A 12,240-nucleotide genomic window follows, 5' to 3' on the forward strand; every position below is an offset into this window, starting at 1 on the left:
GACTTTAGTAAGGCCTTTGACAAGGTTCCTCACGGAAGGTTGGTTAAGAAGGTTCAATGGTTGGGTATTAATGGTGGAGTAGCAAGATGGATTCAACAGTGACTGAATGGGAGATGCCAGAGAGTAATGGTGGATGGATGTTTGTCAGGTTGGAGGCCAGTGACTAGTGGGGTGCCACAGGGATCTGTGTTGGGTCCACTGTTGTTTGTCATGTACATCAATGATCTGGATGATGGTGTGGTAAATTAGATTAGTAAGTATGCAGATGATACTAAGATAGGTGGGGTTGTGGATAATGAAGTAGATTTTCAAAGTCTACAGAGAGATTTATGCCAGTTGGAAGAGTGGGCTGAACGATGGCAGATGGAGTTTAATGCTGATAAGTGTGAGGTGCTACATCTTGGCAGGACAAATCAAAATAGGACGTACATGGTAAATGGTAGGGAATTAAAGAATGCAGGTGAACAGAAGGATCTGGGAATAACTGTGCACAGTTCCCTGAAAGTGGAATCTCATGTAGATAGGGTGGTAAATAAAGCTTTTGGTGTGCTGGCCTTTATAAATCAGAGCATTGAGTATAGAAGTTGGGAAGTAATGTTAAAATTGTACAGGGCATTGGTGAGGCCAATTTTGCAGTATGGTGTACAATTTTGGTCGCCTAATTATAGGAAGGATGTCAACAAAATAGAGAGAGTACAGAGGAGATTTACTAGAATGTTGCCTGGGTTTCAGCAACTAAGTTACAGAGAAAGGTTGAACAAGTTAGGGCTTTATTCTTTGGAGCGCAGAAGGTTAAGGGGGGACTTGATAGAGGTCTTTAAAATGATGAGAGGGATAGACAGAGTTGACGTGGATAAGCTTTTCCCACTGAGAGTAGGGAAGATTCAAACAAGGGGACATGACTTGAGAATTAAGGGACAGAAGTTTAGGGGTAACATGAGGGGGAACGTCTTTACTCAGAGAGTGGTGGCTGTGTGGAATGAGCTTCCTGTGAAGGTGGTGGAGGCAGGTTCGTTTTTATCATTTAAAAATAAATTGGATAGTTATATGGACGGGAAAGGTATGGAGGGTTATGGTCTCAACGCAGGTATATGGGACTAGGGGAGAATACGTGTTCGGCACGGACTAGAAGGGTCGAGATGGCCTGTTTCCGTGCTGTAATTGTTATATGGTTATATGGGTGAGAGTGAGGAGGTGAGAGTGAGGGGGTGAGTGTGAGGGGGTGAGTGTGAGGGGGTGAGTGTGAGGGGGTGAGTGGGCCAGTGAACGGGAGTGAGGTCGAACGAGAATTGAAGTCAATGGCCATTAAGCGGTACGACAGGGAAACACACCCACCGGCCCAGTTCCTCCATGCCGACCGTGGGCTACCTAAGCTAAGTCCCATTTGTATCCCTCAACCTGTCCTGTCCTGTCCATGAAGCTGAGCTGCAATGTCGACTCTGTTGCAGAAGAGGATTTATTGTCCTCGTGGGTTGGATGATTTGACTGGATAGCGTGCAGAACTGCCTTTTATCGTTGTCTCTGTACACGTAGCAATAACTAAAATAAACTAGACTCAGGATGCTTCAATCCTCGTTATTCTCCACACAGACACGCAGTTGGATCGGGTCCCTCGAGAGGTAAAGACACAAGGAACTGCAGGTGCTGGTTTACAAAGATTGAGACAAGTGCTGGAGTGCAGCATCACTGGAGAACATGTGTAGACGATGTTTTGGGTCTACAGACTGATTGTAGTTGGTAAAAAACCTGAAAGAGAGGTGTAGGCGGGACAAAGTCTGGCAAGCACTTCAAGATGTGAACCCAGGCCACTCTGTGTGAAACCGCTTCAATCTGTTCCTCCTGTAGAAAGCCGCTGCGGCGCTCACTCAGCAAATTAAAAGCAGATTAGGCGAGTCTGTGTCACGGTGCCTTCACGTCACCTGTGTTTGTTTACTGAAACAACCTGTGCCTGAATAACAGCCCACAATCAGCGCCATGGCCAAAGACACGAGGCTTTGTGAGAGTCCTGTTTGAGCAGTTTATTGGATTTCCACCTGCTGTGGATCGCGGGTAAATCAGGAGACCTCCAGAAGGCATCGACAAAGCGCCGCGTCAAAGATTATTGCCAAATGCTTGTAGTCCTTGTCCCTCAGAACCCTCTCCACCAACTGACCCACCAATGACAGCAGACCTGTGGTTCCCCGACTTCTCCCCCCTGTCATTATTCAATAACAATACAGCATCAACCACTGAACTTCTGCAGCTTCATGTGTAGCTAAAGATGATGAAATATATCCGCCTCCACATTTGCCGCCCTTGCTTCCACAATGGAGTTCCACGTGGTCAGACACTGGCGATTTATCCACCGTCATGCAATGTAACATCCCCAATCCCCCCCCCCCCCCCCCCCCCCCCCCAACCCCAAGCCAAGAAAAGGGGGGGGGGGGGGGGCTGATCCGCTGAAGACCCAGAGACACACCCAGTGCCCAGGACTGAGTGCCCACTCGCCGCCTTCACATGGACACCGGGAACTAATACATGTTTCAAAATTAGCATCAATCAGATTTCTGATGAGTTTAGTATTTTTAGATGTACAATTGAGGCCACTTCCCAGAGGTTGCAGTTTCTAAGTTTCACGCTGAGAAAAAGAGATGGTGGGCTGTTACTGGCCGAGACTACCTCCCCCCCCCCCCCCCCCCCCCCCCCCCCTCCCCCCCCCCCTCGACTGCCCTTGACCCAGTTGCTTCCTGAAACATCTGCCCATCATATGGCCCCACCACCCTCCGGGGCAACGGTGTGGCATTGGCCAAACGCAGGCAAGTGGGCCTGGCGTAGCTGGGACATGTTGGCCGGTGTGGGCAAGTTGGGCCGAAGGGACTGTTTCCCTGTTGTATCACTCCATGACTGATGGACATCCCCGCTGGGAGAGAGGCGGCGACCGGACGGTGCGGGCCACCTGGGGATAAATTGCACCTGCGAGGATGTCTCTGCAGCCGATGGAAGTGTGAAACAGGATCAAACATGAAGCGTGTTTTTATCCTGTACCCGAATCACTGCCCAGTCCGCTGCTGCAACTCGTAATTAGGTCGGTTGATGTGCACTGGCCTCTATTACAAGAGACATCTTCTTATATGGAACCCTGGTGAGACGAGACCAGACCTGGACTACTGGTCTCACCATCTACACCCCGCAAGCCGCCCTCCCGCGGATAGGGAGGGACACGATAGCATGTACAATATTCCTGGTTCCAGGAACTCAGTGGGTCGGGCAGCAACTGGAGGGAATGGACAGAAGATGCTTACGCTCGTCCCTTCCTCAGACTGAACGGGCAAAGGGATAATGAGTATAAAGGGGGGAGGGGCGCGGGGAGTGGAAGGGGCAGTAGGTGGAGGTGAGGGGTTAGGAGGGGAGGTAGTGGCAAGAGGTTAGAGGCGCTAGGTGAAGGCAGTGAGTTGGACATGGTGGAATCTGATGGGAAAGGATGGAGGGTGGAGCTGGACTCGGTGGAGTAGTCAGTGTAAACACGTGGGCAAGGTGGGACACAGCTGGCAGGTTGTATCCCAGTGGTGACTGGCTCCGGGGAGAGGTTGTGAGAATGGGCCCGAGATGTTCATGTTCTCAGGTCGAGGAATCTCCTTGAAGAAAGAGGTGGCGAGGAGATTAGAACAGTTAGCCAGCCGGCAGTGGCGATGAGATACAGGGGTGATTAATGCGGAGGGGTGGGCGAGTTTTTCAGGTCCGAATGGCCCGTAACTCAGTGAAACGATCGCTTCAAGGAGGAGATAACGTGACAGAGAGTGTCCGCTGTCAGATATTGGGGGTCCCGCGCTCTGTCCCCCCGTTCCTGGCGGTGGATCGGGACTCTCTGTCTCGGCCCCTATATCACCAACCCCAGCCGTGTCTGACCGCGGCAACAGCCCCTCCGGCACCCGCTGCCGTCTGCCCCGGGATAGAGGCACATCTACCCAATAACTCCCAGGTCCACACCCGACCCGACCCGACCCGACCCTCTCCGGGGTCTGTGAAAGAAGGACCCACCCTCACCCGGCCACCCCTGGGACAGGTAACTCAACCCCACCATCATTCCCACAGCACACTGCCCCGAGTGGGTCTGCCTCTCTCCTTCACTCCCAGGTCGGTCGCTGCATTTACAGGGTGCAGAAACACAGTGCTAGCACTGACAAGTCGGGCCGAATGGTTCATGTGGTAGGAGCAGAATTGGACCACTCGGGCAATCAAGTGTAATCCGCCATTCACTCTTGTCTGATCTATCTCTCCCTCCCAACCCATTCTCCTGCCTTCTCCCCGTAATCCCTGACACCTGGAAATATCAAGAATCTGTCAATCTCCTCCTTAAAAATATCCATTGACGGCCTCCACAGCCGTCTGCGGCAATACATTCCACAGATTCACCACCCTGACTAAAGAAGGGAGGGGGGATGGCATTGTCTCAGCGGGCCGCAGTCAACGAGGGAATACAGAGGCAGCGGGGACTAGGGCTGGGCATGGGACTGATGAATCTGATGAAACACGGTCTATCCATATCCCCCAGAGTCGCTGCCGGAGCCGCTGAGTTCCTCCAGTACGTTGTGTTGTCCCAGACCCGGTGTCCGCAGTCTCCCGGCCGCCTCGCTGCACCTCACGGGTCAGCCGGGGTCACCGGGACAGTCGGATCGACCTGCTCCAGTTCCCTGCTGATGTGACTCGGGGTCGCCCGGGCGGGACTGGAACCGGACTCTGGGTCAGACCGTACGTTGCCCGCCGCCGGCCGCGACCTCCGAGCGGTGAATCGCCCCCCACCCCATCCCGCACTCTCCGGGAGTCCCGATCACTCCGGCCAGAGGGCCAGGGGTCCCCACACCGGGGGATGGGGACAAACGGGGAGCGGGATCCGCGAGTTCCTCGCACCGCCGGCAACTTTCGTGCCTGTCCCGGGTACAGAGCGGGGAGCGAGTACATCAGGACACAGATACACGGTCCCCGGCCGGACACACACAGACACACACACAGGGACACCCATTCTCCCCCCCCCCCCCCCCCCCCCCCACCACCACCACTCCCCAGTACCTGTAGAAGCGCTCCCAGCGCGGCGAGCAGGGGCAAGGTTAGGGCGCCCATGACTTGGGTGGAGGGAGCGGGGACTGAGCTGGGAGCGGAGCGGGACACGGACTCGGCGCGTCTGGCAGCTGCGACAGTGTCGGGCCCTCTGGAAAGCGATGATTGACGGCACAAGTGCGGAGCAGAGAGGCGGTGAGATATTCGTGTCCCGACAACTGTGGCCGGCCGGAGACAAACACACAACAGCTGCAGCCGAGCCCGCCCGGGCAGCAAGGGGGTCCGACACTCACCCGGCCTCGCCTCTGTGAGAGGCCGCGCCAAGGCGACCCAAAAGTGCCCGGTTCATGAGCGGGACCCGGGGGAATGAACAATCGGACCAACCGCAATGAAGCTTCGCCTACATCTCCACTTCCACATCACACCGAGCAAAGCTCGCCATGTCTGCCACAACTTTGACAAACTTCTACAGATGTATTGTAGACAGACACAGCTTGGTTTGGGATCCAGTTTGCCCACGACACGGCAGAGGTAACATGGATAACTCTGGATTACTTATAGGATAATTTATGGATAACGCGACATGGATAAAAAATAATTGATGCAGGAGGCCATTTGGCTTACTCCTTATTCTTAAACTGGCCCCTTGTTCTGGACTCCCCCAACATAGGCAACATGTTTCCTGCCTCTAGCGTGTCCAAACCCTTAATAATCTTATATGTTTCAATAAAATACCCTTTCATCCTTCTAAACTCTCAGCATATGACAGTCCCGCCATCCCGGGATTAACCTCGTGAACCTACGCTGCACTCCCTCAATAGCAAGAATGTCCTTCCACAAATTAAGGGACCAAAACTGCACACAATTCTCCAGGGCCCTATACAACTGCAGAAGGACCTATTTGCTCCTATACTCAACTCCTTTTGTTATAAAGGCCAACGTGCCATTCGCTTTCTTCACTGCCTGCTGTACCTGAATGCTTACTTTCATTGACTGATGAACAAGGGCCCTCAGATCCCATTGTGCTTCCCCTTTTCCCAACTTGATACCATTTAGATAGTAATATGCCTTCCTGATTTGCTACCAAAGTGGATAACCTCACATTTATCCACATTAAACTGCATCAGCCAGGCATCTGCCCACTCCAGCCCATCTGCCCACCTGTCCAATTCACCTTGCATTCTCATCCCTACTCTATGCTTCCTGTCTGCCAACCTATTTTCTATCCGTCAGCACTCTACCCCCAATACCATGTGCCCTAATTTCGCACACTATGTGGGACCTTATCAAATGCTTTCTGAAAGTCCAGGTACACTACATCCACTGGCTCTCCCTTGTCCATTTTCCTAGTTACATCCTCAAAAAATTCCAGAAGATTAGTCAAGCATATAATCCATGCTGACTTGGGCCAATCCGGTTACTGCTATCCAAATGTGCCGCTATTTCATCGTTTATGATTGACTCCAGCATCTTTCCCACCACCGATGTCAGGCTATACTAATAAGATTAAACGAGAATTTACCAGTTTGCAGTTTGATCTGTATTTTATGAGGAGTTACGATGAGGGATTATGTGAAGAGCCCGCCAGCCCTCATGCGCATCAATCTTCAAAGCAGCCGTGTGAAATCACAGATAACAGTTGCAGAACTGAATATAGGAAGATTAGAGAACTAGAATACCAGCTGACCTTTCTGATAGTGGGTTGGGAGTGGAGGGCACGTTATTTTGCCTGCAGATGTAATCATCTTGTCCAGTCACAGCTTATGCAATGACTGGACCCATTGTGTTGAACTCAGTGCCATGAGCATAACCACTTTGTAAGTGATTTGACCAAGGACAGGGATGTAGCTGGAGCCCACCGGCGAAGCAGCGTAACACAATGTTAACATCCCATATCTCTGCGCACCTGGGCCTGGGAGGTTTCGAGTTGAAGATACCCTTCATAATCTAGATATCAGAGAGCAAGACCCGACAGAGTGGATTCTGCTCCCAGCAGCCAATATGATGAGAAGGCACAGTTAATGGCACTATAACTTAATGATTGTCAAAGACCCATATAAAACTGAACTTCAAAACGTCAGTCATCCATGCCGATTTATATGTAATATTAGCATTTAAACAAAATACTTCCCATCTCCTTATGAGGAAATGTACTGCTTATTTGGTGCTATCCCTGCAATCTGCAGTGAGCACGTCCATGGTTTGGTTTGACAACCCGAGCCGCAGGAAAGATCTTCTCAGAGTCTGCAAGTCAATTAATTGATTTAATCATGCAGAGGATGGTTTCCCGAGTCACGGCTAAACCAGCAATTTTTTGTGTCTAGAAATAACCACATACGGTTCTATTATCATTCCCAACATCAGCAGGAACCATGCCTGTATAGGCCAATCAGGTACTCCAAAAATTCCATGAAACGGGAACTTGCTGAATTTTTTACGTGATGATACACCAGCGCCAAATGATGTTAGGCAAACTATCACTGGATACTTTGACTTGATTGCACCCATGTGATTTAACATTTCCACCACCAAAGTGTATCAACTTGGACTTGAGCATGCAGATGATGCATATTTGCACAAACCCTTTAACCCACAGAATGCACCTAGTGTCTATAGGTAGTTGATACCATATAACTGACGAATTGGTAACTCATGCAAATCCCATCCGCCTCCATAACTAGAGATGGTATTAGTAATTTTCCATCTTTGAGCAATAGCATCAATTTGTAATTATAACTGAAGATTTACTGACGAAATGTTAGTGGAGCAATGCTGAATACTGTTCGTCCACCAAAGTTACTTTAATAGTTTCAGCTGGTAATAGCATAGGTCTGTTAGCAATGATCTACATGGTACTTGAGAGCTTACTCCTTTGCACGCTGTAAGTTCTGATAATATAAAGGCCCAAATAGCACAGCTGAAAAGCAAATATATTGCTAATTACACTTTATGAATAGAAGGCTGCTTGATAACAACAAGGTTGTTACAAGATTCAATTAATTCCAATCTCTTGCCTCAGGGCAGAGTCACGGACAAATTAATAGAGTTAAAGGTAAATCCCAATCATCAATAATTTCAGTTGGTATCAACTTAAATTTAACTGGATGGATGAGAAACCCAATTTCGCAAATATAGTTTTGTGGCTGATAAAGCTAATTTAGCAAAATACAGCGTTTAGAATATCATCCAGATAGGCCATAACAATTGTTTTTTAGCTCTGAGCAGCCGAAGCACTGGTTTTAGTAATTTGGTAAATAACCTGGGAGCTGAAGTTAGCCCATTTTGCAACGCTTTTAACTGTAATCATTGCCCCATCCAGCTAAATTTCAATATCTCCGGTGATCCCTGTGAATGGAAACTAATCCCATGGAAGTTAGACAGTCACAAAGTTTCCTATTCAGAAATGTCTATACTGCACATTCGAGTTGAACCTGTTGACAATGAACAGGCCATGTCTGCCACAAGCCTGCCTTGAAAGGCAACTCCGGACATATTTCCGAGAACTCTGGCCAATTTCTGCGCCTGTCTCACTTGTATACTGTGCAGTGTAAACTAATCTCATGTTATAACCATATAATATAACCATATAACAATCACAGCACGGAAACAGGCCATCTCGACCCTTCTAGTCCGTGCCGAACACGTTTTCTCCCCTAGTCCCATACACCTGCGTTCAGACCATAACCCTCCATTCCTTTCCCGTCCATATAACCATCCAATTTATTTTTAAATGATAAAAACGAACCTGCCTCCACCACCTTCACTAGAAGCTTATTCCACACAGCCACCACTCTCTGAGTAAAGAAGTTCCCCCTCATGTTACCCCTAAACTTCTGTCCCTTAATTCTCTAGTCATGTCCCCTTGTTTGAATCTTCCCTACTCTCAGTGGGAAAAGCTTATCCACGCCATGTTATTCTTAAACAGATCTGAATCTCATGTTATCATTGTCATTTGTACAAAGACAAGTGTAAATATTACCAACTTGTAAAGGGTCCACATACCCCATGTTTCGGAAAGAACCAGACCCACCTACCTCCACGGTTACCGGTGGTCTTATGGTAAGTCCAAGGCCCCTGATGCGGGTTCTATTTCCGTCCTTGATTTGGAGAGTAGGACTGCTGGTGTACGTGGATCCCATATTTTCCCTGAGGACCGGTTTGGGATTGGCCTGCAAGACCTGTGCCCAGCTTCAGTGAACCACTTCCTGCCAATGGAGGCGTGAGGTGTGTTGTCGCCGACATAACAAAGCTTTGCTCGTCGTACCTTGAATAGTCCGACAGCTTTTGTTTCCTCATCCCGGTCTTACCTGTTTGGACAGGGTTTCGGTGAAGAGAAGATTCGGCGGCTGGACATCATTTCGAAGTTTGCTTTGCACATCAACACCAGGTGAGTAATCTTTAAAATTTGTTGGAGTTTCCTTTCCTGGGTTTTCATGCCACCTCCAATATCACCCCAGATAGCGTTGTTCACTGCCGGCACTTTCAGGAATAATTTAATGATGTGACGTGAGGTAGCTGCTGTTTCGCGAGGGGAACTCTGGCCCCTCCAGGTTTTCTGTCAATTACTGGAAACTCTTCCAGGAGTTCCTTCGTTTGCGAGGATATCGCAACCCTTGATGCCATGACAGAAAGTTCTGGAACCTCACGCATGTACTCCAGTATGTTCCCCAGACATATTTCCGAGTTCTTTAGTAACTTGTCAGTTTCTTTGTTGAACTAAATTAAAGCGCTTGAACAATTGGTTGGGAAGAAAGCCAAACTGTAAGAAAGACGACTGTGCCTCCAGTTACCAACTGACCCCTCGTACACACCTTCACAGTGAGGGAGATTTGTAAGCAGCCCTGAAAGAGGTGCTGTCACAGGCCCTCGAGTAAACCTGCGCTGATATGGCTCCTCCATGGGCCATATCAGGATGGGGCATCACCTCAGTCACGATGAACGCCCTGCGGACGCTATCTATGCTCTATCTGGGTAAAACAGTTAGAGGGTGTACCCATGTCGGAGGGGAACCCTCCTGGCCTGACTCCTCCAAGTCTAGGCCTCTCAGACTCCGTTTGGCTGTACCCTGTGCTGGCAGCTGGAGTCTGAAGTCGCCGCCGCCTACCCGCACTTCCGCGGTCCATTGCCGTGTCTTCCCACGGTCCCCGTAGCCGGGTTTCTCCGAGCCGGGTTCCCCGCCGTCTTCCCACAGTCCCCGTAGCTGGGTTTTCCCGGGGTCTTGTGTTTTCACACGGTCCCCGTAGCCGGGTTTCCCTGAGCCGGGTTTCCCCGCGGAGCTGGGATTTGGACCCCGGAACGACCGCAACAGGAACTCTGTAAAGAGCTTCCTGCAAAGAAAAACAGACCTGGAAATAAGTTGAAAACTTACCTTCAGGTTTGAAACTTACCGCTGGTGGAGCAGCGCGCCTCCAGCCAGTCATTACGCAATGCGATAGACGACATACGCATGCTGGCTGGCGGGATCTTCACGTAGTCACTCACGTGACTCCGAAGTAATATTCTGCTTTTTCTCTCCCACCTTTCTTAAAATGTGGGATAATATTAGCAATCCTCCAATCCACAGGACCAGATCCTGAATCTATAGAAGGTACACAAAAATGCTGGAGAAACACAGCGGGTGCAGCACCATCTACGTTTCTGCCGAAACCCTTCTTCAGACTGATGGGGGGGGGGGGGGGGGGGGGGGGGGGGGGGGGGTCGGGTCGGGAAGAAAGAAAGGAAAAAGGAGGGGGAGGAGCCCGAGGGCTGAGGGAGGGGAGGAGACAGCAAGGGCTAACAAAATTGGGAGAATTCAATGTTCATGCCCCCAGGATGCAGACTCCCCAAGCGGAATATGAGGTGTTGTTCCTCCAATTTCCGGTGTTGCTCGCTCTGGCCATGGAGGAACAGCACCTTGGGGAATCTGCATCCTGGGGGCATGAACATTGAATTCTCCCAATTTTGTTAGCCCTTGCTATCTCCTCCCCTCCCTCAGCCTTTGGGCTCCTCCTCCTCCTTTTTCCTGTCTTGTGCTTCTTGTACGTGGTGGGTCTCCACCAATCTTCGCCACCATGCACAAGAAGCGCAAGACAGACACCATTGTGTGCAGATGCCGAGAATTGTGTTCAGCTCTGGCTGAACAACTTCTAATCTTGTGCGTGGACTCGAGAAGGAGAAGACTGGTCTCACCAAAGGCAACTACAAAGCTTCAGGGTACAAGGGAACCCAACACAACTAACAATATCGTGTGGGGAAGAGGACTCAGTCTAGGCCGATGCAACCTGCCCGAGGTGACAGGTCCGGGTGCTGCTGGGGGAAGGGTGGGTCTGTGGGGGTCCTGAGTCAGGGTCTTGACTCTAAATATTGACAGTGTGTTCCCCCCAGAGAGCAAAGTTCCTGCATCAGTTTAATGATCCTGAGGGGAGGTGACACAGGCCGGGAGAGTAAGGTGTCTCCCTGTGGAACAATCCAGGCTCAGCACAAGGTTTGTAGAAAATGTGTTATCACTGCAGACTGAGATGAGAGGGTGGCTCCCTGCTTCCTTGGGGATTGAGTGGTGAGAATGCCCCTTCTCAGAGGGCAATGGAAGTGAAGGGCGAGTTTCTAATGGAGAGTTTGAGGGGAAATGTGCTATAAAATTGGGTTTCATTACGGCCATCATGAGCTTCCAGCTGTATGTCATTGAAACAATGATCAAGAAGGCATGCCAATGCCATGACTTCCTTAGAAGGCTTAGGAAGTTCTACATGTCCCTACAACCCTCACCCACTTCTACAGATGCAATATAGAAAGCATTTTATCCCATGCATCACACCTTGGTTTGGGAACAGCTCCATCCAAGATTGCAGCAGCGAATTGTGGACGCAGCCCAGCCCATCACACAAACCAACCTCCCTTCAATTGACTCCATTTATACCTCACGCTGCCTCAGCAAGGCCAGCAGCGTAATCAAGGATGAGTCACACCCCAGTCACTCCCTCTTCTCCCCTCTCCCATCAGGCAAAAGGTAAAGAAGTGTGGAAATGCACACCTCCAGATTCAGGGATAGTTTCTTCCCAGGTACACAAAAATGCTGGAGAAACTCAGTGGGTGCAGCAGCATCTATGGAGCGAAGGAAATCTTCCAGCTGTTATTAGGCAAATGAATAATCCTACCACAACCAGAGAGCAGTGCTGAACTATCTACCTCTTTGATGACTCTCAGACTATCCTTGATGGGACTTTGGTG

General features: G+C 50.0%; 1 protein-coding gene across 1 annotated transcript in view; it reads right to left on the reverse strand.

Moving 5' to 3' along the window:
* Positions 1–6,157, reverse strand: part of cdh15 (cadherin 15, type 1, M-cadherin (myotubule)) — a 31,415-nt gene extending 25,258 nt beyond the window's left edge. The window contains exon 1 of the mRNA XM_055664900.1: positions 5,047–6,157. Coding sequence (XP_055520875.1) covers positions 5,047–5,097 — 51 coding nt within the window. The 5' untranslated portion in view covers positions 5,098–6,157. The remainder of the gene's footprint in view (positions 1–5,046) is intronic.
* Positions 6,158–12,240: the final 6,083 nt, after the last annotated feature.

This window comes from Leucoraja erinacea, chromosome 50 (assembly GCF_028641065.1).
Source record: "Leucoraja erinacea ecotype New England chromosome 50, Leri_hhj_1, whole genome shotgun sequence".
Taxonomy (NCBI): domain Eukaryota; kingdom Metazoa; phylum Chordata; class Chondrichthyes; order Rajiformes; family Rajidae; genus Leucoraja; species Leucoraja erinaceus.